Source organism: Eubalaena glacialis, chromosome 10 (assembly GCF_028564815.1).
Source record: "Eubalaena glacialis isolate mEubGla1 chromosome 10, mEubGla1.1.hap2.+ XY, whole genome shotgun sequence".
In the NCBI taxonomy this organism is placed as follows: Eukaryota; Metazoa; Chordata; class Mammalia; order Artiodactyla; family Balaenidae; genus Eubalaena; species Eubalaena glacialis.
This window is the reverse complement of record NC_083725.1, coordinates 67,945,897-67,972,618: the sequence shown is the minus strand read 5'-3', so window position 1 is coordinate 67,972,618 and position 26,722 is coordinate 67,945,897. Positions and strand designations below refer to the sequence as shown.

The 26,722-nt window shown below is 52.4% G+C and overlaps 1 protein-coding gene across 5 annotated transcripts in view; it reads left to right on the top strand.

Moving 5' to 3' along the window:
- Window positions 1-23,671, top strand: part of SLCO2B1 (solute carrier organic anion transporter family member 2B1) — a 51,118-nt gene extending 27,447 nt beyond the window's left edge. For 4 of the 5 annotated variants that reach the window (XM_061204136.1, XM_061204135.1, XM_061204134.1 and 1 more), the window contains 7 exons: window positions 6,815-6,917; window positions 11,173-11,530; window positions 13,646-13,811; window positions 18,690-18,853; window positions 20,256-20,320; window positions 20,644-20,764; window positions 21,788-23,671. In XM_061204136.1, coding sequence (XP_061060119.1) covers window positions 6,815-6,917; window positions 11,173-11,530; window positions 13,646-13,811; window positions 18,690-18,853; window positions 20,256-20,320; window positions 20,644-20,764; window positions 21,788-21,968 — 1,158 coding nt within the window. In that variant the 3' untranslated portion in view covers window positions 21,969-23,671. The remainder of the gene's footprint in view (window positions 1-6,814; window positions 6,918-11,172; window positions 11,531-13,645; window positions 13,812-18,689; window positions 18,854-20,255; window positions 20,321-20,643; window positions 20,765-21,787) is intronic. The other variant, XM_061204133.1, reaches the window with a different exon arrangement.
- Window positions 23,672-26,722: the final 3,051 nt, after the last annotated feature.

Sequence of the window (26,722 nt, the reverse complement as noted above, 5' to 3'; positions counted from 1 at the left end):
GCAGCCCCTGTGAGATTCAGGGTGACACAGGTCTTCCCTCTGCCTGGAGTCTCTCCCTTGCTGGCACTGCCTCCAGAGCCCTCCCAGCCAGCTTGGGAGCCCTCTTGTTTCCTTCCCCGTCCCAGGTGACCCAAGCCTTGTGACTCCACCTTCACCCCACCTCAGCTCTCTAAGGTAGAAGGACCTGTGTGATCATCCAGTTCAACGCCCACTCCCTCTTACAGACAGAGGGATTGAGGCCCAGAGAGGGTCAAGGTTGTGCCCAGAGCTTGGCCAGCACCACCTCCCCCTGCACCTGTCTGTACAAGGCCAGGTCTTGGCCCCAAAGGGCTGAAGAGAGCCTTCCTCTCCCTGGCCTGGTGCAGATCAGAGCTTCCTCATACACTGGGGCTGGAAGGCCCTTTGGAGTGATCTGCTCAAGTGGTTTTCAAACTGCACCCCATAGAACCCAAAAGGTGCCACCATAGGGACACTGAAGAGAGAGGTTCCCCAGCAGGACTAAGGACCTTCCTCTCCTACACACACACACACACACACACACACACACACACACTTCAATCAGACCAGTTCTACTTTTCAGTGTTTTTATGCCAGTCTTTTGAGTGAGATTTCACTTGGGAAAAGGGTTCTGTTGCAAAAACCAGTTTTAAAAACATTGGTCTAGTCCAGTACCACAAAATGATAGAGGAGGAGACTGAGGCTAAAGGAAGGAGGTGTTTGGTAGCTGATCATGGTGCCCATGAGGCACCATGTAAGCGTTTCCTTAGTGTCCGAGTTGGAGGCATCGCTTAGTGGCAGGGAGGAAGGCCAACAGCAGCTTTGTCTGCACCACCTGACCTGGGTATGAATTCTGACTCTGTCACTTACTAAGTCTGAAATCTATAAAATGGGTATAACCATACAATCTATATTTTGGGGGGTTTGTAAGAAGGAAATGAGGCGAAGTGGTGAGGTGGGTGGTTCAATACCTGACATGCAGGCTCAGTAACCAGGAGTGCTTGTTCTTAGCATGGATTAGGCCAGCTCTTAAAAGGAAAAATTACCTTTTTTCCAATATTCTTCTTAGATGCTTTTCTATATCCTACTTCCACTCTGTTCCATAAAAGATTTGAGACAGCTCACAGCAAATACATGTACAGTACTAGTAAGAGAGTGAGAAATTAGGCCAATATGTACTGCCTACTCTGTACCATCCACTGTTCTAAGCCCTTTGTATTAATTAGCCCATTTAATCCCTGTAACCCACCTATGAAATAGGTTCAGCTATTACCCCCATTTTACTCCCGAGGGACCGAGTTACAGAGAGATTAAATAACCTGGTGGAATGGCTAGTGAAAGGTAGAGCTGGGATTCAGGCCCAGGAAGAACCATCTCAGGGCCTGTGCTGAGTCACTCAATCAAGACCAAGACCACTCGTTGAAACACTTATTTGGTCCTGAGCTTTCTGGTAGCCACAGGGAAAAGCGGCACGGCCAGTTGCAAGAATCCCATTGTAAGAGAGCCAGGAGCACACGGCTGCCTCAAAGAAGCTCAGCTGTCCAGGACCTCTGCTAGAAGACACGATCTCCCTCCCACAGAGGATAGGAAGTTAAGCAGATAACCCCATCCCTGTGGCTGCTTCCTGTGGCTGCTTCCTGTGGCCAGGTGTGACGGAAGGTGAGGGCTGGCAGAGAGTTCCACATCACCCACCAGGGTCAGGGCTGGCTCCGTGGGGCTGGGATCACAGCCCCAGCCCAGAGCCTTCAAGGAACCCAGCTTCCTCTAAGGACAGCTCCTGGGCCCCCTGAGGCCCCACAGGCAGTGGGACCTTCCTCGTGCTGGACAACACACAGCGTCCCGGGTCCCTTGGGCTGCAGCAGTCAGCACACAGCCTGAGAGGGGAAGTTCTGACCGGCTCCCTCAGCCCAGACCTGCTGACCTGGGCAAACCACATCCCAGATTGGTCATACTCTGAGCCCCACTCTGAGCAGAGGCTCGATGATTCCTGTTTCTGGAGCCCACTATTAGTCGGGAGTCCTCAAAACAGATGTGGGGAGAGAAGCGGAAACTTCTGGAGAGCACAGAGACAGGGGCTGGAGGTCAGTGTTCCCAGCACCCACAGAAGAAAGCCCAAGTCCCTCAGCCTGGCCCTCCGAACCTCCCTGCTCCTGCCCCGAGAGGCTCTTGAGAGGCTCGTGGCTGTCGTCAGTTGGTTCCTCTCACCTCCCAGACACCTCTCTTTCCGCCCCTGCCCTTTCGCTAGTATATGTCCCTGTTTCAAATAACCGTTTCCTTCCTATCTCTCCAATCCCAGAGCTCACCTCTGCCTGGATGCCCTCCTGACCCTGCAACCCCTGAAGGTCTGTCCCTCCCCTCCCGTCCCCAAAGCCCAGAGGTCAACATGGGCACAGGGGGTGGTAATAAAACCTAGTCTGCCAATTACTCCCTGGGTGACACTTGCCCTTTGGGGGTCTCTGCTTCCTCTTCTGTGAAATAGGTGCAGTAATAGTCCCCACACCAGACTGTTGTGGGAATTAAATGACAGAGTGGATGTGAAAGTGCAGTGTAGACCACATAGGGTTATACATGTGGCAGCAGATGACACTGTGGTTGTTTTTACTGTTTACTTGGGGACAAGGAACCCCATGCAAGATGTTGCCTGTCTGAAGGGCAAGACTGCCTCTCCCTGATAGGAAACCTAGGAAGTTGTCAATCTATCCCCACCCTTCTTACTTCCATTCCTGGGGCAGCACCCCTCTCCCTCCGGGACCCTGGACCTTCCCACACGCTCTCTCACAGCTTGGCTAGGACTGAGAACAGAGTAAGGTGATTCTCTAATTCTCCTTAAGGCAGCGTGTCCAAAAGAAAAATCATGTGAGCCACAAATGTTGTTCTAAATGGTCTAGTAGCCACATTCAAAAGGAAAAGAAATTAATTTTAAGAAGAATTTTCTTTCATCCACTATATTTAAAACATTCTCATTTTAGCATATCATAAATATAAAAAACTAATCATGAAATATTTTCCGTTCCATTTTTTCATACCGAGTCTTTGAAATGCAATGCGTATTTTACACTTACGGCCCATCTCAATTTGGACCAGCCATAGTTCCAGCGCTCAGCGGCCACATGCGGCTGGTGGCTGCATCAGACCGCACAGTTCTGAGACATAAATGAATAATAGACCCACAGTGCCATATCCAGAGAAACGAGACTCAGATTTCAGGCCCCTTCACATCACCCCACAAAGGTGCCTCCTAATTCCACGAGTCCTGCACCATACTTCTGATTCACAGGGCTTGGTGGATAAAGTGTAAGTTTTCGACTCGGGCAGGCTTGAGCTCAGATCTTAGTTCTGCCACTTGCTAGTTGTGTGATGTTGTGCAAGTTACTGTCGACTGAAAAAAAAAAAAGCACAGCATGAGAGTTGTGAATTAAGTTTTATTTGGGGCAAAATGAGGACTATAGCCCGGGAGACAGCATATCAGATAGCTCTGAGAAACTGCTCCAAAGAGGTAGGGGGGAAGGTCAGTATGTATGTGATTTTGGTGAAGCTGGGGAAGGAGGTGTGGTACATGCAATCAAGCACACATTTTTGTAGAAGGTTGCTGCTAGTCACGAGGAGCAGACGTCACCATGAAGGATTTTAGTGCTTTTCTAGATATAAGGAGATGCACAAACTGGGCTCATAAAATCTTCTCCTGAAAATATCTAACTGTCTGAAGGCCTGTTCTGCCAGTTTCTCCCAGAGCACAGAGTGTCTTATTCCTGGTCTCCACCCTGAACTCCTTTCAGGGGACGTTGAAGGTCAGCGGTCACAGCGGCTTGTGATTTAATCCTTGTAGAGGCAGACGGCAAGTGCCAGGTTTTAGTCGGCATTACCTAACCTCACAACTTATTTGCTCCTGTGTGGCGTGTAAGTCTCCTTCCTTTGCAGGTCCCAGTGAGGCTGGAGCAGGAGCCACCAGCCCACATACCAGTGGCCTGGCATGCCTGGAGTCTCTGTTCTGCGAGGCCCTGGGGGCTCAGTGTGGACCTTTTGCCCGCCCTTGAACCAGCAGCCATCTCTGAGGTGCTGCCAGCACAATAGCATCTCCTGTTGATGTTCTCATTTTCCTTCCAAGAGCCTGGCGTTGCCTGCACCCACTGCCCGTGGGAGCCATCTCTTGCACTCCTTCTTTTCATAGATGTTTCACAGACATCCACTATTTCACTCCAGGCCTTGTGCTAGGCATCAGAGTTTCAACAGAGAGCAAGGTAAACGTGGTCCCTGCTCTTGCAGAGCTCAGAGTTCAGCAAGGGAGAGACACTGAACAAGGTTTTACTCAGACCCTAAGTGTGTATAAGATAGATAGTTATTTTCTCTGAAAATCAACTTAACTTCTACTCTGAATGCCCATCCTCCTGGCTCAGTAGGGAATTCAACTTCAGCCTTTCTCAGGGCTCCCCCACCAAGGTGAAGCAAAGGTCCTGAGGTCTTACAGGGTGTCCAGGCACCAGGGAGGTCCTATCCTCACCCCCACCGCACCCCTAGCAGGTATCAGCCTCAATCCATCCTGGCCCATGTGGTCCTCCTTAACCTGCTAGGAGCTGAGAGGCTCCGTGTGGCTGGGAACATGGGGACCCAGCCTCCTTAAGTCATTCTGCAGCCTGCCCCTCAGAAGTGAACTGCTTCCTTGGGTACTGTCGCAGAGGCTATGTGGCTTCCTGCTTCTCAGGGAGCCCCTCTCTCCTCTCCCTCTCCTCACAGCTCCCCTCCCCACCCCCCAAAACACCCAGAGTAATCTTCTCAGTGGTATCAGGTTTTGGAAACAAAAGCCAGAAAGGACAATCTTGCAACCATGACTTTCTGCCCTGCCACGAACCTCCCCTGAGGCCAGGAAACCCAGAGCCCAGTACCTGCTGGAATAAAAGTAGAGACGAGGAAGGGAGAAGCCCACGGGGGACAAACACACTTGAACGGATGTTTGAATGAATTTCCCTGCTGGGGCAGGGCCAGCCTTGAGCCAGCCAACACCTGGAAGTGAGGTGGAAGAAGCTTGGAACAGGGCACTCCCAGGGCGGGGGCCCACATGGAGGTCCTGAAATGTGGGGAGATCCAGTATTTGCTCCCTTAAAAAAAAAAAAAGATGGGAGACAGAAGAGAAGGTGTCAGACACCAGCCAGAGGGTGAAGCTTATGGGGACCTCACAGAGGCTTTGTGGGGAGAGAAGAGGCAGAACCAGAGACCTCAGATGAGCTCTCCAGCCCAACCCACCCTTCCCCATGGTATATAGCACCCCAGACCAGGGGGAAGTCAGTTTGTGCTTGCATGCTCCTAGTGATGGGGAACTCACTTCCTCCCAGGGCAGCCTCATCCAAGCTGCTTGTCACATTGGGCTTCAGTCTTTCTCCATGGAACTTGTTGCTTCTAATCTTGGTCTCAGGCTGCACAGAAAAGTGTAGTAAAATCAGACCCCACTTGATCACTTATACTTGAATGACCCTGTGCCAGAAGCAACTTCTCTAAGACTTAGTTCCTCATGTAAAAAATGGGTACAGTAATAGTACCTGCCTGAAAGCACTGCTGTATTGGAGTAAGGCAGGCAGAATACCCAGCACTTAGTGCTGGTTCACTCAAGGCCTTGGTTCCCCCTGCCCTTAGGGTGAACCAGCCAAATGCACACAGGCCCTGGAGTCAAGCTGTCTGGGTTCAAATCCTAGCCAAACCACTTACAAGTTGTGTGACCAGGCAGGTTACTTCATCTCTCTGTGTCCCAGTTTTATCTCCTGAAAAATAGGGATTACAATGGTACCTACTTCAGAAAGTTGCTGTGAGGTTTCAATGAGTTAATGGATTTGTCATTACAACAGCGCTGGGATGGTAGTAAGTGCTTAGTAACCATTAACCATTATTTATCCTTATTTCCTTCCCTCTTTGGTGCAATCAGAAGACCGTAATTGTATCACCCCTAGTCTTCTCTTTTCTGGGATCAGAGACCTTTTTTTCAGGAGTTGCACAGAGGCCATCCTCACCTAGGCAGAGGGGCACACTACAGGGTAGCCATGAGCTTCCTCATAGTGTGGTCACAGGGCTGAGCAATCCCCTCTGGGTGTGGTCTGACTCATCCAAAAGGAGGAGGGGGCTGTTGCCTCTTGGCTCTCGCAACCCAGTTCCCTTCTTGTCGCAGCAGACAGGATGGAACAGGATGGGCGCTGGAGGCTCCTGCTCATGGTGACTCTCCAGGCGATGACAGCCGTGAGCTGTCATACAAAACCGAAGTTAGCGGTGTGGTGATAACCTTGGATAGAGGTTGGTGATGCTGCTGATGGCGGTGAAGACAGTGGTAGGGGTAACAGTGATGTGAGAGACAGCGATAATGATATTAGTGATTCCGATAATGATGTTGTTGCTGGTGATTCCGAAGGGTCAGGTGACCGTGATGATGTGATAAGGATGGTGTGATTGTGCAGGCAATTAGTGACCTTGACAGAGGCAATGACAATAGTAAGGACTCTATTGGTTGTTTATTCATGATGATATTGGTAATGTGAATGGGGGTGATATTTAAGGTGATGGGAATAATGATGATGATGGTGGCTACAGTGGGAATTTTCATGGTAATGTTGGTTATTACGATGTTAATAATGGTGATGACAGAGTTCAACCATTGGAATTTCATCCATTTTTTCAAAAACCACTTAAGTATTTACAGAGCCAAGAACAAATGGGACACTGTTGGCAGTGACAGACCCCCCGCCCTCTCCTCTCCCAGAGCTCCCTTCCCCAGCCCCTAGCATCTCTGAGCAGAATGCCTGGCATCCAGCTGACTGCTCTTGGCCATGTGTCTTCCCAGGGTGAGGACGCCTCCTCTGAGCGGAGCCCTGGGGAGTCCCCAGAGAAGAAGGATGGTCTAGCCCAGATTGCCCCAGACTTGACTGTGATCCAGTTTATCAAAGGTAAGTGAGCTGAGGCCAGAGGTGGGGCCAGAGGGGCACATGGGACTGTACAGAATCCAGCCCTTCCTGCCTTTCTTGATTCACCTTCCACATCTACAGGCCCTTCATGAGCACCATATATTCCTTGTCAGTCTTTGCTCAAAGGGTCCCCTCTGCCTGGAGCATCATTTTTTATCTCTACTTGTTAAAATCTTTCTTGTCCCTCTAGGTCAAACCACTCTGTCTTTCCCCCAGCCTGGCTCTCTCTCCTCTCGGCTCTCCGAACCTCAGGACTCCTGTGTCAGCTCAGATCTGTACTGTCCAACCCTTCTACCAAGCAGTGAGCTCCTGAGGGTCAGGGCCTGTGCTGGCTCATCTGTGACCCTTCTTCTCCTCCCACCGTGGAGCCTGCAAACAGGAGGCTCTCAGTAAATTTTTTTTTTTTTTTAAGTCCTTGGCTGTGGCATGGGCGAAAGGAGCTCTGGGCTGAAGTCCAGAAATCTGGGCTTTTGTCCTGGGCCCTTGCTCCTCTCTGGGCCTCAGTTTCTCCATCTGTACAGTGAGAGGTGAGATCCATGTCACCTGACCCTGAGACTATGAACTAAATTGATCAATAACCAGGGTCCATGTTGTGACCACGCCATCCTTTCTAAAGAGTCTGATCCCACAAACACTGAGTGTCTGTGGTGTGCCAGAGCACTGGACAGCAAGTCAGAAGACCTGGTTTAGAGGCCTGCCCCTGATACTGACCAGCGGACAATCTTTTAGAAGTTACTTTCCTCCTCTAACCAGAATTTCCTCATCTGAAAGATTGGGTCAGTAATCCTTGCTCTGCCTCTCTCAAGGACTGTTAGGAGACTCAAATGGGATGATGAATGGAAGGTCCTTTATATGGATTAAAAAACTGTGCTTGTATTGATATGGTACAATTATTCTTTCAGTCATCACCCCTGCCCTCCTGTTATAATTCTGACCATATCCCAGGACAGTAAATTGAGTTGCCTGTGGTTTAGGAGGGTGATAACCACAGGGTTTGCTTGAACCACCCCCCATCCCCAAGGAATTTTGCAATAGGAAGTCAATTAGGCCCACTTCTTGGGGCCTAAGTTTTGATGCTGGGGTGCCAGTGATCTAGCCCCTGGTTCTCCAGTACTCTCAGGGAAAGGGGGGCCTGGAACCCAAGAGGCTGGGCCTAGAGGCAGGGGTTTAGACTCCCTAACCTCAGGTCACCCCCAGCTGCTAGAAGGCCCTAGTGTGCTGTTCCATGGAAGAGCTTGTTAATCATTGCTTTGGCTTCAGCCCAGAGGAAAGCTGGGGCCAGTCGCTGAAACTGGATCCTGGAGCAGGTGTCCTGGGCCACATTATCTCTGATGGTTTCAGCTCCTATGTGATCCTAGGGGAGACCAAGGCATGGCCGGCACAGGCCCTGTGGCTGGTCAGCCACCCTGGCTTCTGGGCTTTCTGCTGAGCTCCAGAGGTGCCAGTCTGATCCAAAGGCTTGGCCTTGACCACCTAGGACCAGTGGGGAGGGAGAGGGAGGAGGAAACATGGTCCTTCTGCTGGAGGAGTCCTAAACTCAGGGGAAGACAGTCTCTGAGCTAAGGAAAGGCTATCTGATGGGGGAGACATAGCCCCTGAGCTGGGAGAGGCCCTGTTTGTTGGGAGAGACACAGGTCCCTGTCTGATGGAGGGTACATAGTCCCTCGCTGAATGGAGGGAGAACTTGTCTTGTCTAATGGAGGAGACCTGGCTTCTTTGCTGGAGGAGGCCCCTGTCTGATAAGGGAGACATAGTCTCTCAGTGGACAGAGGCCCTGGCTTGTCTGATGGGAGGAGACATTGTGCTGACCTAAGGGAAGCCCCTGTCTAGTGGGAAAGAAAGTCTCTGAGCTAGAGACAGCCCTGGAGTTCCCCTTCAGGCATCCTTATCTAAACTAAAGGCATAGCCCTGCCCTCCAGGAATTTTCCATCTGTTCTAGGGACAGGTTGCAGATGCTGAAGAGAGAGAGAGAATGGGGACAAAGTGTACTGCAGTGATGAGCACAGGAGAATGGGACGGAAACAGTCCGTGAGATGGAGCCCTCTGGAGTCAGGCAGCCAGAGGCACAGGAACGCAGGATGGGGTGGGAGTGGAGGGATAGAAGGGACAGCGACACTTACACGAGCAGCCAGGAAGCTCCCAGCAGCTCCTGGCCTGGCCCAGACCTTCCTAGATGAACTTGGGCGAGTCCCTGCCCACCCTTGGCCCGACCTGCACCATAAGGTCCCCCGTACAGCTTGGGCCAAGCCCAGGCTACTCCTGGCCAGGACAGCTCAGGGAGGGAGGGAAGCGGGAGCCGCTCGCTGGGGTGAAGGCCCGGCGTCACCCCCTCCCCACTCCAGTGCGGCTGCTGAGCGCGCTGTGTGTGTGGCAAGGAACCGAGGGCGGGAGGAAGGCCTGGGACGGGAAGAGGGGGAATTCCACAGCCCCAGCTCCCAGCCACCCCGCCCAACAAAACAGTTCTTGGCCAGGCCCAGGGGGCTAGGGAACCAGCTGGCTTGACTCTGGCCATGCTCTGAGGACAGACAGAAACTCCCTGGCCCTGCAGCTGCAGGAACGGAAGGGAGCCCCGCCCTCACCCCCACTCGGCCCAGAGGAGCCCATGGCCATCTCCCCCCACCAGCCCAGCCTGGCAAGTGTTTAAAGCTCCTCTGATGCCTCTTCTTTTTTTTTTTTTTAATTTATTTTTTATTGGCTGTGTTGGGTCTTCGCTGCTGCACTCGGGCTTTTGTCTATTTGCAGTGAGCGGGGGCTACTCTTCATTGCGGTGCCTGGGCTTCTCATTGCGGTGGCTTCTCTTGTTGAAGAGCACTGGCTCTAGGCATGCGGGCTTCAGTAGCTGTGGCACGTGGGCTCAGTAGTTATGGCTCGCGGGCTCCAGAGCGCAGGCTCAGGAGCTGTGGCACACGGGCTCAGTTGCTCCGCGGCATGTGGGATCTTCCCGGAGCGGGAATCGAACCCGTGTCCCCTGCATTGGCAGGCAGATTCTTAATCACTGCATCACCAGGGAAGCCCCGATGCCTCTTCTTAGAAAGGCCTTTTCTTCTCTCTCCCTCACACCTTATGTCTAACTTCATCTTGCCTCCTGAGGGCAGAAACACGTCTTTCTCTTTTGTTGTTGGTGGAGAGAGAGTCCCACAAAGCCTTCTGGTCCATCACCTCGGCTGCCCCTGCTGATGAAGGCCCTGAAGCCCAGAGTTCGGGACCAACCCAATGTCATGTGCCCTTCAGTTTAGCAGACTTGCAACGAGGGAGACCTGTACACAGGCATTGGTTTAGGAGGCAGCAAGGGAGGTGAGGGCTTCAAAGCCAGAGCCGTCTCATCTGTTCTTGTTTCCATGCTTTTGCCCCGGCTGCGCCCCTATAGGAATTCCTTCCCCTCCACCTCTCCAGATCCTCTCATTCTTCAGACCCTACCTCTGTCCTACCTCCAAGAAGCTGCCCAGCACCAGGCATGCTCAGCTTCTACCTTCTCTGGAGGTTTTAGATTCTGCTCCAACATTTTGCTATTTGATCACCTATTAGTCTGTATGTCCATTCATTCATTCTCTCATTCATTCATTCTCTCACTCAGTCCATAAGTATTTTTTGAGTGCCTACTATATACCCTGGGCTCTGGAGATTCAGCAATTGACGCAACAGATAAAAATCCCTGCTCTAAATGAAGCTTACATTCTGCTGGGGTGACAGTAAAATGGCTAAATGAGTAAAATGTGTAGTATGTTAGGTAAAGTGCTGTGGAGAAACATAAACTAGGAATGGGGAAATCAGGGGAGTGGGCGCTGTCCCATGTTGGGGACACAGAAGGGAAGACAAAGGCCTGGGTTGGCTTGGAAAGAGCTATTGCAGGACAGGATGGAAAGGACTGAGTGGGGGTAAAAATGATATGAATAAGTAGAACAGAAGATATGAGATGGGATGAGATGAATGAGATAGAATCGAATAGGATGGTATAGATGGGAACTACATGGAATCGCATTTTGAATAGAACTGAGTGGAAGGAAATGCAATTGAATAAAATGCAGTCTAACTCAATGGAATGCAAAGCAACCGAATTTCAAAGATGGAATATTATTAAATAGAAAGGACTCAAATGTAATGGGATGGAACTGAATGCAACAGAATTAAGTGGAATGAGATGGGATGGAAGGAATGGAACAAATTGAACAGGCAGGATGGGACGGAAACGCATGGCATGGCCGGCCCACTCTGACCTTCCCTCCCCTCACCCCAACAGTCTTTCCCAGGGTGATGCTGCGGACCCTGCGCCACCCCATCTTCCTGCTGGTGGTCTTGTCCCAGGTGTGCGTGTCGTGCATGGTGGCAGGCATGGCCACCTTCCTGCCCAAGTTCCTGGAGCGCCAGTTCTCTGTCACAGCATCCTATGCCAACCTGCTCATAGGCTGCCTCACCATCCCGTTGGCCATCGTGGGCATCGTGGTGGGGGGCATCCTGGTCAAGCGCCTCCGCCTGGGCCCCATGCACTGCGGCACCCTTTGCCTGCTGGGGGCTCTGTTCTGCCTGCTTCTCAGCATGCCCCTCTTCTTCATGGGCTGCTCTACCCACCAGATTGCAGGCATCAACCACCAGCCTGGGTGAGTATGTGCAAGAGCCTGTGAGTAAAAGCTGCAGGAGGGTGCCAGGGACACGGGAGGGGGTGGCCCGGATAAGGCCAGGTCAGTGGGACGCCCCCCACCTCAAATCTCCCCTCCCCTCCCCTCTTCTGCCCGCTTGGCTCAGTTGTGAACAGTGGGACTTGTCTCCTGAAGGCTCCAGTGAAGGTGTCAGGCACCACTAGGTAGGGACGGGACTTCGTGGGCAGGACAGCTCAGGCCGGCCTGGGGCGGGGTGGAAGATGAGGCAGGGCAAGGCCACTTGTGTGGACGGCACAGGTAAGAAGGCCCCTATCAGGAGTGTTGCAGAGGGGACTTATGCCCTGGGAAGGAGTTGGCCTGGAGATTTCAGAGATCCTTGGTCCTTAGAGGCTGGGAGCTAAAATTCTGCTGTTCCATGACCCTAAAATTCCAGAGATCTTTTCCACATCTGTGGGGCAGCACCTGCCTCTACCCTCCAGGGGGAAAGCCTCTGATGCCTGTCTCCCTTCTCCTTCCCCCACCCCGCCCACAGCCCTCCACAGACACAGACCCTCTCCCCCGGGAACCGTCTTGGAGAGAGCGTTGGAAGTTCCATTGCTGCCTCTTCTCCGGAATGATTTTGTTTTTCCTGGGAAACTGCTCCAGGCTTAGGTTGGCCCAACACCCAGCTAGAATCCCCCAACTTGCTCTGTTCTCTCCTCTCCCTTGGCATCTCCTCCCTCCACCCAGGGGCCAACTTTCCACACCCGGGGCTCCTTCTGTGTGACTACGGGGCCTCAGCCCAGAAATGCTCAGCCCTTGCCCCTTCTGTCCCAGCTCTCACCTCGCCGACCTCTCCCCCATCTCCCTTCCCTCTCCCCTCCTTCCCTGTCCCTTCTCCTTTTCCCAAAGGTCCAGGGTGGGTCCTTCTGTCTGCAGAGCCTTGTTCTAGGCACCGAGGTGGGGCTTCAGCCAGGCCCTCATGAAGCCCCTGGTCTGAGGACGGAGCCAGGACCTTTTCATGATTTTTAGAGTAAAAAGTAAATGAATATTTTACCACAATTTTTAAAAAAAGCAAATGGGAAAAAGTGAGCCTACCTCACATGCCCCATTTGTCTCTTCTTCTGAAGCCTCTCACCTTGACCCTGACATCTCATCTCATCCAGGTTCTCATCTATATTCTTGCAATTTATTCAGCTTTGGGTTATAATTCATTGAAGAAGCCTTTGGGGACCAACTGAACAAACTGAGAATTTCTCATACTCCAGCACAACTAATGGTACCAACAGCTGCTGAGAACTGAGGGTCTCCTACACGTCCAGCTCCTCCCATATTCCGTATTATTAAACCGTCACGGGATCTCCGGGATGGGTCCTACCATTATCCCCATTTCACAGATGAGGATAGCAAGGCTCAGAGAGGTGGAGTCACCTCTCTTCTGATCTCCTGCCCCTGGGCATCCCTGGCCCCGCTCAGATCAGAGCGGAGTCACTCCTGGGACTTGGGGGCAGGCCCCCAGAAGGGAGTCAGGTGGGTCTAAAATGTGCCCTAGACAGTGAACAGGGCAGTGAGAGTGAGGGAAAGGTCGTGAGACTGCAGGATGGCGACGGGAAGGGGAACCTGCAGAGCTGACAAAGAAACTGAGGCCAGAGAGAGGCAGAAACAGGTCGGAGATCCCACAACTACTCAGGTACCCTGACTGGGCCCCTCACATACAGTTCTAATTTTCCCAGAAAAGGAAGCAATCCAGCTCATTGAGATAAAGGCACTTTTCATCTGAGCCTAAATTCTGAGAAGAATTTATCTTATGTTCCCTAAAAGAAAGGGTCACTGAGGAACAGAGATGTTTGCAGAAGCAGCTCAAAGTCTTGTAGGGTCTTGGGGCTGGAAAGGGGTCTCAGAGCCTCTGGTCCAGACTCTGCCCCCCACTTCTCCCATTGGAGGCCTCCTGCAGCTTCCACTGCAAGGGGCTCACCGTTGCCTGTCATGGAGCAGCTCTGACAGTGAAAAACCTCTGTGTGGAGCTGAAATCTCTGACCATGGCCGTCAGGGGAGGTTTCAGGGCTGAGGGAGCCCTGGCTCGTGGCCTGAGGGAGGGAGAGCCAGGCCAACCTTGCCGGCCTTCTCTCCCACCAGTGCCCAGCCTGGGCTGGAGCTATTTCCAGGCTGCACGGAGCCCTGCTCCTGCCCGTCAGACGACTTTAACCCTGTCTGTGACTCCAGCGCTCGTGTGGAGTACCTCACACCCTGCCACGCAGGCTGCACAAGCCGGGTAGTCCACGAGGCTCCAGACAAAAGCCAGGTGGGTCAGGCCTCTGGCCGCTCCCTCTGCCTCCCACGGGCTCTGCCCTCCCCACCTCTGTGCGCCCGCCCCGCTCCCAGCTCTGAATGGTCTCACTCTGGCTCTTCTCTCTGTCTGTGTCATCTGTCTCCTTCTGCTGGCAGATGTAGAACTTTATTCTTTCAATACGTTTCATTGCCAGCCTGGGCCCAGCCGTGTGCCAGGGCTCAGAGCGCAGAGGTGAACAAGATCTGGCCCCAGCTGTCCATGCAGGGGAGGTGCAGAAGGAAGTAACTCAGGAATTCCAGGGGTGGTGATAGGCAGGAGAGGTGGTCCCCACAAGTACAGACAAGGATGCAAGGAGATACATCCCACCTGGGAGGGTCCCAAAAGGCCTCACGGGATGTGGCATGTGTGCTGGATCTTCAAGGGTGGGCAGGCAAACTAGGGAAGGGCTTTCCAGGCAGGGAGGGCACATCACATGGTATACACACACACACACACACACACACACACACAAATACAGTGTTTCAAGAAACTGCAAAGAAATTATTGGAGCAGAAGCATAAGGGTTCATGGAGGGAAAGCAAAGCCCAGACAAGGAAGGGCCTTGAATGCCAGGCCACGAGTGGGGCCTTTATCTGGAGAGCAATGCGGAGACTTGGATGGGTTTTAAGCAGGGGAGTGACAGGGTCAGACCTGTGTCTGATCACATTTGAGGCCATAGTGTGGAGGAAGGTGAACAGAATGCAGGCCAGGAGACAGGGAGACCAGTGGGGAGGCTGGAGCAATGAGCCCATTCAGTCAGTCAGTCAGTCAGTCAACAAACCTTCGTGGAGCCTCTCCTTTGTGCCAAGCCCTGTGCTGGGGGCTGAGGACAGACCCAGAGCCAAGGGTCCCTGCTGTCAAGGAGCTCCCGGGGGTGGGGTTGTGGGGGAGAGGAGGAGTGGGCAGCGTAACTAGCAACAGTGCGTTCTACGTGAATCTTAGAAGTACCACCAAGACCAGCTGGTTCCTCCTCTCCTTTCCTCTCATTGCCCCCAAAGAACAAGTGGAGACAATGCTCACCTTCCTCAGGGCCCCCAGGCTGGAATAAAGCATGTATGTGGGGGGAGTGGTGTCAGGCTGGTTGTTATGACAACGCCTCCCTCTCTCTGGAGACCCCCACTCCCATCATGCGGAACCCCTGCCGTTGTGTCCTGCTGGGCATCCGCATCTAAGCCCAAGACTCCTACAAGGAGAGACCTGGCCCCACGGGCTGGCACAGAGTAAAACACCTGGTTGATGATATTTCAGAAACCAGCCAGGCGCCACCTGAGCTGTGTAAACTGTTTGTATTTGGAATAATCGCAACCCAGGCTTTCGAGCCTCCTAGCACTTACTGTCCTGACTTGGTTTGATCTCCTTGAGACCCTTCCAAAGTCCCCCAGGCCCTGGCAGCTGGGGTTGGATCCCCGAGGCAACAGTGAACTCCTGTGGGTAGGGGCCTGTGAGAACTGAGGCCAGGCCACCTGGTTCAAATCCCTGTTCCGCCTCTAACTGGCTCTGTTACCTTAGGCGAATTTTTTAATCTGTGCCTCAGTTTCCTGGTCTGTGAAATGGAGGTAATAGTATTGAGTGCCTACTATATACCAGGCACTGTGCTAATGTTTTACCCGGATAAATTCATTAAGTGAAGAGCCACATGACATAATCCATGAAAAGCACTCAGCACGGTGCCTGAGGAATTTTAAGCATGCAGTAATACACACTTCTATTATGCCCATTTTACAGATGGGGAATGGAGGCCCAGGAAAGAACCAGGCATTGCCCAAAGTTTTTTTTGTTTTTTTTTTTTTAAATTTTATTTATTTATCTATTTATTTATTTATGTTTGGCTGAGTTGGGTCTTTTGTTTCTGCGCGCTGTCTTTCTCTAGTTGCGGCGAGCGGGGGCTACTCTTCTTTGTGGTGCGCGGGCTTCTCGTTGTGGTGGCTTCTCTTGTTGCGGAGCACGGGCTCTAGGCGCGTGGGCTTCAGTAGTTGTGGCACGTGGGCTCAGTAGTTGTGGCTCGCGGGCTCTACAGCGCAGGCTCAGTAGTTGTGGCGCACGGGTTTAGTTGCTCTGTGGCATGTGGGATCTTCCCAGAGCAGGGCTCGAACCCGTGTCCCCTGCATTGGCAGGCGGATTCTTAACCACTGCGCCACCAGGGAAGCCCTGCCCAAAGTTTTAATGCCAGAGCTGGGACTAGAGCTGAGGGCTCTAGCCTCTGAGCCCAGCCCCCTCTCCAGTGCATCCTCAGAGGTTGTGTTGGGTATAGTATTTGGAGGAGGGTGTAGCTGAGTCCTGGTCAGCACTCACGAACTGTCACCCTGGCCTGGAATTGTCTGTTGGCGAGCCTGCCTCCTCAGGCCGACCTGAGCTACTCAGCCCAGAGATGGATCAGTCAGTGTCCAGCACAGCTGCGCTCAGTAACAATTTATGAATGAGTAAAGGCCCAGGGGAAAGATGGGAGACGTGGATGGCCGGCAGCATCTAGGGCTTAGGGGGTGGGGTCCTAGGGAGTGAGAATCAGAGGCAGCTGGAGAGATTAAAGTCATTCATAAGACGAACTTCCTGCCATGGAATTAGATGAATATGAATGAAGGGCTGGGAAAACCCCAAGAGAAAGGCCTCTAGCTTTTTTATCTCTCCCAGCAACCTTCTGCCTCCAGAAAAAAGAACAAGATAATTCTCTTCCAATAACCTGGCCTTGGCATATTTCTCCACTTACCTGTCCCTTTATTGTATCTCCGACCCAGTGGATTGCTCAGCCCGTGGTGAAGGTCCAAACAGTGTGTGGTCAGGGGAGCAGGCACATATGGCAGCATAGCCTTGTCGTGCAATGGATGGAGCACCCAAACACCCAAGCTGGAATCCTAGGTCTCCAATCTCTCCTCTCTCTCTCTGTCTCTGTCTCTCTCTCTCTCCCCGTCTCTTTCTCTCTCACCTTGCCCTAATTCCACCTTCTAAATATCTCTCAAATCAAAATCCTTTTCTCCATCCCCCTCCCCCTCCCTCCTGCCTCCTTACCAGCCTCCCCAATCAGGTCCATCCTCTTGCATCAGCCAGAGCAGCTTTTGTGCTATCAGGTCTTGTCTCTCCCATGCTTAAAATCTTTCCAAGGCTCCCAGCATCCATCTCAGGGCTTCCCAGCCCTTTTCACATTGGGAAGAGTCTAAAGCTGCCAAAGCTGGAGGTGAAAGGCCCAGAGAGTTCCAGCTGCCCGGAGTTCACCAGGTCACCCTGAGGGCTGATGGGTTCCCTGCACGCCTGTCGCTCAGCTGAGGCCGGGGTCTCTGGGGCACACTGGTTGGGAAACTGTGATCTAGGGGCAGAAAAGAAAAGCCAGGTCTTCCTGGCTCAGCTTTGCTCCTGTTGAGGCGTCTGAGGACACTGGTGGTCTAGACCAATTCTGAAAGGATCTGGGGGTTTTCCAGGCCACCTTGGGGCTGGGAATGAGGGTTGCAATCAAACGTGAGCCTGAGGACATTTCATTGCACTTTAGAAAAGGGTCAGCTTTTCCTCATTCTTCAGCCTTTGGTGGGGCCCCAGTTTTCCGGGCGTCTCCTATTAGACTTTTCACCTGGCAGGAAGGAGGGCTAGGACTCGTCCTCTGGCCCTGTAGCCCCAGCCTCAGAAAGCTGTGCTCCATTGCACGAGGTTCTGCAAACACCTGGTGGCCAAACCTTGTTTCAGGCCTCTGCTCGCCACTCTGGGTTTGCCTCACTTAGTACTGAACCTGAGTATTTTTTCCTTCCTGCCAGCTCATAGATACTCTCAGGACATTGTTTTCATTGTTTTATTTTATCCAGCATCTTAGATTGCTGTCAGCAGGATGACTGACAGGGCACCTAGTCCACCCTGCTTCTGGAAACAGCAGTCAGGTTCTCTTTCGTGCCCAGGGTTCTTCACGTGTGGCCCCAGCACACACACACCCCACCCCCATGCAAAGAGAAGACAGAGAAGGCCTCTCCTCTGCCTTCTCTTTGCATGCATTCTGCTCCCGACAGAAGGAAAGGCTTGCTGGCTTCTTTCATGCCACTGTGATTTTACATTTAGCTTTCCCTCTGCTCATTCCGATTTTCCTCTTGGTGAACTCCTATTCATTCCTCAAGACCCAAATCCAACACCCCTCTTTGGTGAAGTCTTCCTTGCACCTCCCTTACCTGCTGAACCAAGACTCCCACTGATGCTATCTGCCCCTCTCCATCCTGTGCTTGAATCTCTCCTTGAGAATCCACTCTAGAATCCAGTGCCCTGGAAGACCTCAGTAAAGCGGGAAGGGGGAACACTGAACTGGAAAATCTGAATTCCTTCCTCAAAATACTTTGTTGCTTTAATTCCTTGCACAGACAGTCAGGAATTTGGAACATTCTGACATCACCAGGTGAAAGAATGGGTGAGTGTATGTGGTGTGTGAGTGTGTGTGAGTATATAAGTGTGTGAGCATGTGTGTGGGGTGTGAGTGTGAGTATGTTTGACAGTACGTGTGTGTATGTAGTGAGTGTGTGTGAGTGTATGTATGTGTATGAGTGTGAGTACATAGGTATGTGTGTGAGTGTGTGTGTGCGTGTGCTGTGTTGGGAGTGACTCTCTTCTAGTTCCCTCTCCCTGTTCTCTTCTCCACGTCCCCTCTCCCCACAGCCTCAGCCTGGGCTCAGCCCATTTGTGTGCAAACAGCCTGTGTCCAGGTACCTGTCAGGCTGCTCAAGCCATCTTGATTCAGCCAAAGGGTCAGAAATCCCAGCATCCAGCCAGCTCTGCCCCAGTTTGTGTGTGTCCGTGGGTCTATCATAAGCCTCCTGGGGCCTCACCCCTTGGCCAGCTGCTTGTCCTTAGAGGTTCCTGAAGGCTCGTCTTCCCCTCTTCCCACCCTAGGTCTTCTACACCAACTGCAGCTGCGTGGTAGGGGGCGGCCCTGTGCCAGCAGGCTCCTGCGACTCAGCCTGCAGCCACCTGGTGCTGCCCTTCATGATCCTGGTCAGCCTGGGTGCAGCACTGGCTAGTGTCACCCACACACCCTCCTTCATGCTCATCCTAAGGTGAAAGCAGGGGCGTGCTGGAACCAGTGGATACCAAGAGGTTCCTAGCCACAGGCAGGATAAGGGATCCTGAGGGAGGTGTTCGAGGAAGGAGGTGTCCTGGGCCCCCAAAGCAGACCAGGCTCTCACTGTCCTGTCTTCATCCTCATGGCAACTGCTGAGAAGAAGTTTTCTCCCCATCTTACAGATAAGAAAAATGAGGCTCAGAGAAATTCAGGAGCTAGCCCCAGGTCACGTAGCAAGTTTTGGGTGGAATAGTACTGATGCCAAGGCCCAGAGCCCAGACCCCTACTTTCCCCAGAGGAGGAGAGGCCACCCCTAAACCCCTGCCCTGGCCTCCAGTCACAGTGAAGAGGAAGTGGGGGAGCGTCACCTGACTCTCCGCCCCACCCGACCTGCAGTGAGCTGGTCACAGGTGGTGCATCTAGAAATCCAAACCCCATCCGTGTGGTCTACGACTCTTCCACTTCAAGTCAACAAGCACTAAGTGCCCACTGTGGACCCAGCCTGTGCTGAGCACTGCCTCTTGGTCCAAGATCTTTCTGGCCGTTGTCCTGAGGGTGCCTGCTGGGACTGACAAATTGTCACCTGAGGCCATAAGAGGACCTCAGAGCAGGATAATTCCAAATTTTCATTATGCTGGGATTATTTTATTCCCCATCTGTTTTCTAGAAAATTAGAAGGGGGATGGAGCCCCTTACAATATTAGAAGGCATGTAGATCCATAAAACAGGCTGGCTGCAAGAGCAAAAGTAGAGGAGTCAGATGCCCCAGCAGGCAGGCTGATTAAGAGAAGTTCATGCAGGCAGTGTACGGCACAAATTCCAACCCTTGACAGCCATCAGCCGTGGGGTCTTGGCCAAGTCACTCAACCTGTCTAAATATCTGTCAGTTTCCTTACCTGTAAAATGGGCCTAATGCTATACCTACCATATGGGGGGGGGGACGTGGGGGGCGCAGTACAGAATAACTGAGCCGTAGTAAGCACTCCACAAATGCCAGCTGCTGGGATTACTTAGGAAGAGGAGCCAGTGATTGCCAGGGCACCCCAGGCTGAGACATCATAGTGATCAGGGAAGTTAAACGGCGTGTCTGGCTGCCCAGCTCCAGGTTTTGCCAAGTGTAGGAGGAAGGGGAGAATTTGGTGGGACCAGGGGGTGGGGAGAGAGGGGTGTCTGTGACCGGCAACACAGGGAGGTCAGCACAGGGCCCTCATGGTCAGCGGGTATAGCCGGGACCCAGCTCTGCAGGTTGAAGGGAGTGTGGGGCCTGAGCCCCGCTCCCCAAGAACCTCAGACTGGGGGCAGGCTGGTGCTGGGTGGTGGGAGAAAAGGGGATGGTGAGAGCCCCTTGAAGGCTGGAACCCTCTCAATCCTCATGTCACCCTGTCCCTGCTTGTTAGGGGAGTGAAGAAAGAAGACAAGACTCTGGCTGTGGGGATCCAGTTCATGCTCCTGAGAGTTTTGGGTAAAGAATGTGCTGGGGACCACTGGTCCAAGGCCCGGGGGGCACAGGGATGAGTGGGGCCCGGTCCCTGACCTTAGGGTTCACTGACCCACAGGGTCACAGATCCGACCTAGGTACCCTGGAGGTGGGTGCGCAAGCGGATAAACAGCCCATCAGGGAGACTGCATCCAATACCAGGGTAAGGGGTGGGCTTGAAGGCTGAAGACTTAATGGGCCAAGAGGTCCTCGGTGCCTCAGAGCCCTGAAGAGTTATATATGCCAGGGAGTGGGCAGGGGAGGTACCGGGGTGCCAGGTTCCATTGTCCCCTGAACACCTCCTCCAGCCTGGATGCCCAGCCCCGTGATCCACGGCAGTGCCATTGACACCACCTGTGTGTACTGGGCCCAGAGTTGTGGGCGTCGGGCCGTCTGCCACTACTATGACCACGACCTGCTTCGAAACCGGTGAGACCGGGGGTTGGGGCTACCAGGGAGCTGTGAAAAAGCTTCTAGAAACACTCCTGGGGTCCCAGGCAGGCCACCAGCAGGGAGGGGAGGTCCACTGGTGTCCACCTGCAAGGCGACCGGTGCTCTATGCAGCGCTGGTCTCACCAGTACTGCAAGCTAGACCTTGTCTCCCCCTTTGATGGATGAAGAAAGTAAGTGAGATTTAAGTGAGTGGCCCAAAGTCACACAGCTGATAACTGGCAAAGCTGGGCCTGACCAGTCTGTGCTGGCTGAGTGAGGGGAGAATCAGGGGAGCAGCCCAGCTGTGAGAAAAACAGGGAGTTGGGGTGGGTTAGGAAGATGGCTCTATCTAGGACATAGGAGGCCTAGGATGCAGGCCCAGCTCTGCCTCCCTCATGGCGAGACCTGCCTTTTTTGGGACTTAATCTTCCCATCCATACAATGGGGAGCCCAAAGGAACCTGAAGGCAGAGAGGCTGCAGGCCCTGGGATGGATGGGCAGCTGGGGGGAGGGACTTACTAGCAGAGCTGGGAGCAGGGAGCTGTTCGCTTCCAGCTCTGAGGAGTGCATGGTTCCAGGAGGGCTTCCTAGAGGAGGAAACATCAAGAAGAGTCTTGGTGAATTAGACAAACAGGAGAGGGAATCCTCCTTTTCTTGTGGCAAGTGATGTGATCCAGAGTTGCACCTGTCAGGCCCCCTGAGCCCTTAGAGAGACCCAGAGAGAGGCAGGGCCAGCCCAGGCCACGAGGCAGTCAGCACAGGGCAGGGAGAATGCCCAGGCTTCTTTGGAGCCTTTTCCCCCTTCCAAGGAATGACCCCCATGGGGGTCAATTCTAGGGGTTCCCAGCCAAGGCCATGGTGACAGGGTCCACTGCCCTGGGGCTGGAGGCCTATCCCCGCCTCAACGTCTCCAACTACATAATGGGTGATGATTGCTGACGCCACTCTGCTTCCAGCCCAAGCACATCCAAGCCCTGAACGGGGCGGTCCTGAGTTCAAGGGTCACTTGCTCTTTCCCAGGTTCATCGGCCTCCAGTTCTTCTTCAAGACAGGCTCTCTGGCCTGTTTCGCCTTGATTTTGGCCATCCTAAGGCAGCAAGACAAAGAGGAGGGGACCAAGGCGACCATACCCAACCCTGACCTACAGCAGCAGCTGTTAGCGTCAGGGACAAAGAAGGAGCCTGAGGAATCCAGAGTGTGAGCTGTCCCAGGGCCCTGTTCTGGCCAGGAGTGGCAGCCACGGCGAGTACCTCCTCTGGGCCCTTTGCCTGAGATTGGGGGTTGGGAGCCCTGTTTTCCAATTATGAGTCCTCCACTAACTTGCTATGTGGCTTTGAGCAAGCCACTGACCCTTTCTGGGCCTTTGTTTGCTCACCTGAACCAAAGAGTTACTTGCGGGTTTGTTGTGTTGGCCACTTCTGAAGCTTGAGGGTCTTCCCCCTCTTCTCCCCCAGCCACACGGGCTGACCTGAAACCAGGCTTTCCTGGGCGGAAGGACTGCATATCTTTCCCCCAGGGCCAGAGGATAGAGAAGTGGACAACAGCAGGCCAGGCTGCCCCGCACACTGGGTCCTGGCCCTGCTCTGCTGCTCACCTGCAACACCGCCTCTGAGCCTCAGCCTCCCAGCCTCCATCTCTGTCAGGTGGAAATGAACTTGTCAGCTTTCAGGCCCCTTCAGCTGTGACCATCTGTGTGGCCAGGACAGACTCAGGTCTCCTCCCCAGCCCCGCTCAGCCTGGACTTGGGGCCAGTACAGCCTCTGTTGAGAAGTGTCCATTTGGCGCCCCCTGGAGGCAGAGCCCTGAGCTTTGGGGAGACGCCCTGGGGAGAGAACTGGTCCCACTCACGACATCCAAGCTAGGCAGGGCCTTCAGGAAACCTGGTGTGAGGGCCCCAGGGGCCTTGGCTGTGCAGGGAGACTCACTCTCTGGAGTCAGGAAATCCCAGCCCTTGCCCTCAGGCAGCCACAGTCTGGGTGAGGCCTATTCTCTGCCTGGTGGAGAGGGGGACCCAGGTCCCACGCTTGGGCATTTTCTAATTTCAAAGACCAAACACACTCAACATAGACTCACTGGTACCCATGCATTGCCAAGATTTCACACATTTGACCTGGGCCCACCAAAGCCACTTTGACTTTTGTGACTAGTAGAATCCTAATTTCACCATTTCCTCCCAGGTGCCTGATTCTATGTCACCTGGGGTTGTGTAGACAATGTCTGGTTCTGTGACACCCACATTTTGGGGTAACATCTGGTTCTCTGTGATGCCTGGGTTGGCGTAAGAACCTGTTCTTTGTGATGCCCAGGCTTGTGATCTGGAAGCAATAATGCGTGGCTCTGTGTAATAAGTGGGTCTATGGGATGCTTGGGTCTGAACAGACAAGTCCTTGTCTGTGTCAGGCCTTGTCTTGCCTTGTCTTGTTTTATGGCTAGTCTTATCTGGCCTGATTATCTCCCTGGGACAGGGAGAGAGTTTCCCAATCTGCTTCCAGCCCAATCTGGTTGCTTGGGAGGCAAGAGACAGGGAGTCATCAGCAGGAGCTTCCCAAATCCGTGTCCAGCCCTGTGCTGTGGGCCAGGGGAGAAGCTGGGGCTTTGGGGGCACACGTGGCTCTGGCCCTCTGCGCAGCTCTCGGTGGCAGGGCTTTGAGGCTATGCCACATGAAAGAAGAGGGAGGTAAAAAGTTCTAATTCCCATTTTTGTTCTGCTGGTTGATACCTTTAAATGTCTAACAAATATCTGAGCCTGTATTTATCAGTGCCAAGAATTTCAGAGTCTCTTGCAACAAGAAGAGGCTGCTTGTATGTTCATCTTCCTCCTCCTTCCCTCTCGTTTCCCAGGTTTTGCAGAAATAATCTGGAATTATAGATACAGCTTATTATTAAATTTGTTCTTGCATAATGTGTCTCTGTTACAAAAATCCTTTCTTCCAAACTGTATTAAGGTCTGCAATAACCAGATTATTTCCAGTTATTTAGATTTAAGTTTTACTGGATTCATTGCTCACCGTTATTTCTCGTATATCACATCTTCCCCTACCTGTATATTCTGGTCTAATTTTTGTTCGGCTCGACTACTTCCTCTAGTAATGGTTTCAGAAGTGGAATAAGGTCACAAGGCTTTCCAAGTCCTCACCTGTCCAAACTGTCATTCAGGTTTTACAGAAGAGGAGATGGTTCAGGAAGGATAAGCAACTTGCCCAAGATCACACAAAGTAAATGCCAGAGCCAGGATTAGATCTAGATTTTGTGGGGACTGACGCTTATACAATTTGGGGAGTCCTCTTTAAGAAAAAGAACACAAAATTAAGTAAGAAGGTGAATATTTACTTAGAATGAAAAAAGAAGTCAAAACAAATACATCTCACAATTCAGAAAAATAGCATAAGATTTTTTACTAACTGCTGTGCGTACCTCCAAAATTTTCCCCCTAATGGTTGGAAATATTTTCTAAAGACTAGCTTCTGGTTCTATACATTTCAAACCTGTTTCTCCTCTATTGTCCATATACTTCCAGGGCCAGGCAGGAGAAAACACTTTCATGTCACAAGATGAGCTCTGGATATGACACCTTGATGTCACAATGCCAAATGAGTTGGACTGTGGGTAGGATGATTCCTAGAAGCCATTCTCTATACAGAGGTAGCTAGCAATGATTTATCTATTCATAGAGGTGACTGAGAACCACATAAATATATCCCAATGAATCCAAATTAAATTGATCCCCAACTCCACTCCCCCTTAGCCATATTCCAGAAATGCCCATGCCAACTGCTTCACATAAAGGGAAACTGGGACACAAGGAAACTTGGAGTGGAAAGAACTAGCAATCTTGACCCATTGTGGTGAAAGTGTCTACCTTTGCAAATTTCCTGAGAACTTGACAACAGGAACATATTGCTGAAACCTCTCCCTGGGCCTGAGTAGAGGCCGTGGTGCTCAAGCAGCCATAGCTTCACGCTAGTCTACCTCTGGGTTGAGCTGAGATTCGAAGAAGACGAGGTGCTTGTGCTTAAAATCATCCAGGCTGGTCAGGGAGCAGATTCCAGGAGTAATCACAAGAGAGACGAGGGGCTGAGAGCCAAGGGTGGAACAGGTAAGGGCCAGCGACTTCCCAGGGATTCAGGGGGTCCAGGGAGCAGCCCTCTTCCCTGACATGGCCTCTGGCCAATGGGAAGCCGCAAGCAATTACACCTGTGAGCTCACTTTCTTCTCACCCTGTCCCTGAGAGTTGGAGGAGAGGCATTAAGTCTCCTACTAGATGCTATGGTGGCAAAATCCAGCGGAGAATAGGCCTGGAACCAGAATGAAGATCCTGACGCCTGGCCCGGAGTTCCTTTAGGCTGTAGACTCATGCTGCGAAGTTGCAGGGCAAGCAGATGCCAGGGGGCCAGGAGCCATGACTGGAGCACAAATAAACGAGGAGCAAGAACTGGGACTTCCCTGGTGGCACAGTGGTTGAGAATCCGCCTGCCAGTGCAGGGAACACGGGTTCAATCCCTGGTCCAGGAAGATCCCACATGCCGCGGAGTAACTAAGCCCGTGCGCCACAACTACTGAGCCTGTGCTCTAGAGCCCGTGAGCCACAGCTACTGAGGCCGCATGCTGCAACTACTGAAGCCCACGCACCTAGAGCCCGTGCCCTGCAGCAAAAGAAGCCACCGCAATGAGAAGCCCGCGCGCTTCAATGAAGTGTAGCCCCCGTTTGCCGCAACTAGAGAAAGCCCATGCGCAACAAAGAAGACCCAACACAGCCAAAATAAATAAATAAAATACATAAATAAATTAAAAAAAAAAGAATCCTCCTGCCAAGGCAGGGGATACGGGTTCGAGCCCTGGTCCGGGAAGATCCCACATGCCGCGGAGCAACTAAGCCTGTGCTCCACAACTACTGAGCCTGCGCACCACAACTACTGAAGCCCGCGTGCCTAGAGCCCGTGCTCCACAACAAGAGAAGCTACTGCAATGAGAAGCCTGCACACCGCAACGAAGAGTAGCCCCTGCTCACCGCAACTAGAGAAAGCCCGCACGCAGCAACGAAGACCCAACACAGCCAAAAATAAATAAATAAATTTATTAAAAAAAGAAAGAACCCACGGCACCCTTGCCATTCTTTAGACATGTTGAATTCTTTCCCCCTAACAAGCCCCTACATGTGTTCTTCCCTCTACCCAGTTGGCCTTCTTCACATCCCCACCCCATTGTTTGTCTCTCCATCCTGCTTCATGAAGTCCTGCCCAAACTTCCAGACCCAGCTCAAAGGCCACCACCTCCAGGGACGCAGCATGGTATAGGCAACAGGAGTGGGTGGCAACCACCTTAGGGAATCCGATAAAAGATATAGACTCTCCATTAAAAATGCACACAAACTTATACACAACTGTGCCTCTGATTTCAGAGGTTGGGGACCATTTGAAGCCTGGCTGTAGACCTCCAGTGGAGTGGAGTTAAAAGAACAGAGTTTTAGAGTCAGTCAGATTTGGGTTCAAATCTAGACTCTGCCACTGATTCACGGTGTGACCCAAACAAGATTTAACTTCTTTGCCTCTCAGTTTCTTCACCTGTAAAGTGAGGTTGATCATTCCTGTCTCCCAGAAGGTATGAAGACAAAATAATGATAACATACTCATTCACAGGCAGTGTACCTAATGATCAATATTTGTAAGTTTCCTTCCCCTTCCCCTGTTCCTGAAAGGAGCACATGGGGGTGGAGGTGGGAGTGGGCAGTAAGGACAGGGAGAAGGCACCCCTGAGGGGAGGCACCACCCTCGCTCTGCCCTGCCTTGGCTGCAGCTCTGCTTGTCCCCTAATCTCTCTGCCACTGTCAGCCAGGGCTCAGCCTGCCCAGTCTTATCTCCCCCCCACAGCCAGCCTGGGACAGCTTTTCTCAGCCAGATTTACATTTTTATTGATTTTCTTTCTCCCTTCCAGAGCAGTCCCTTCCTTCTGTTTCCC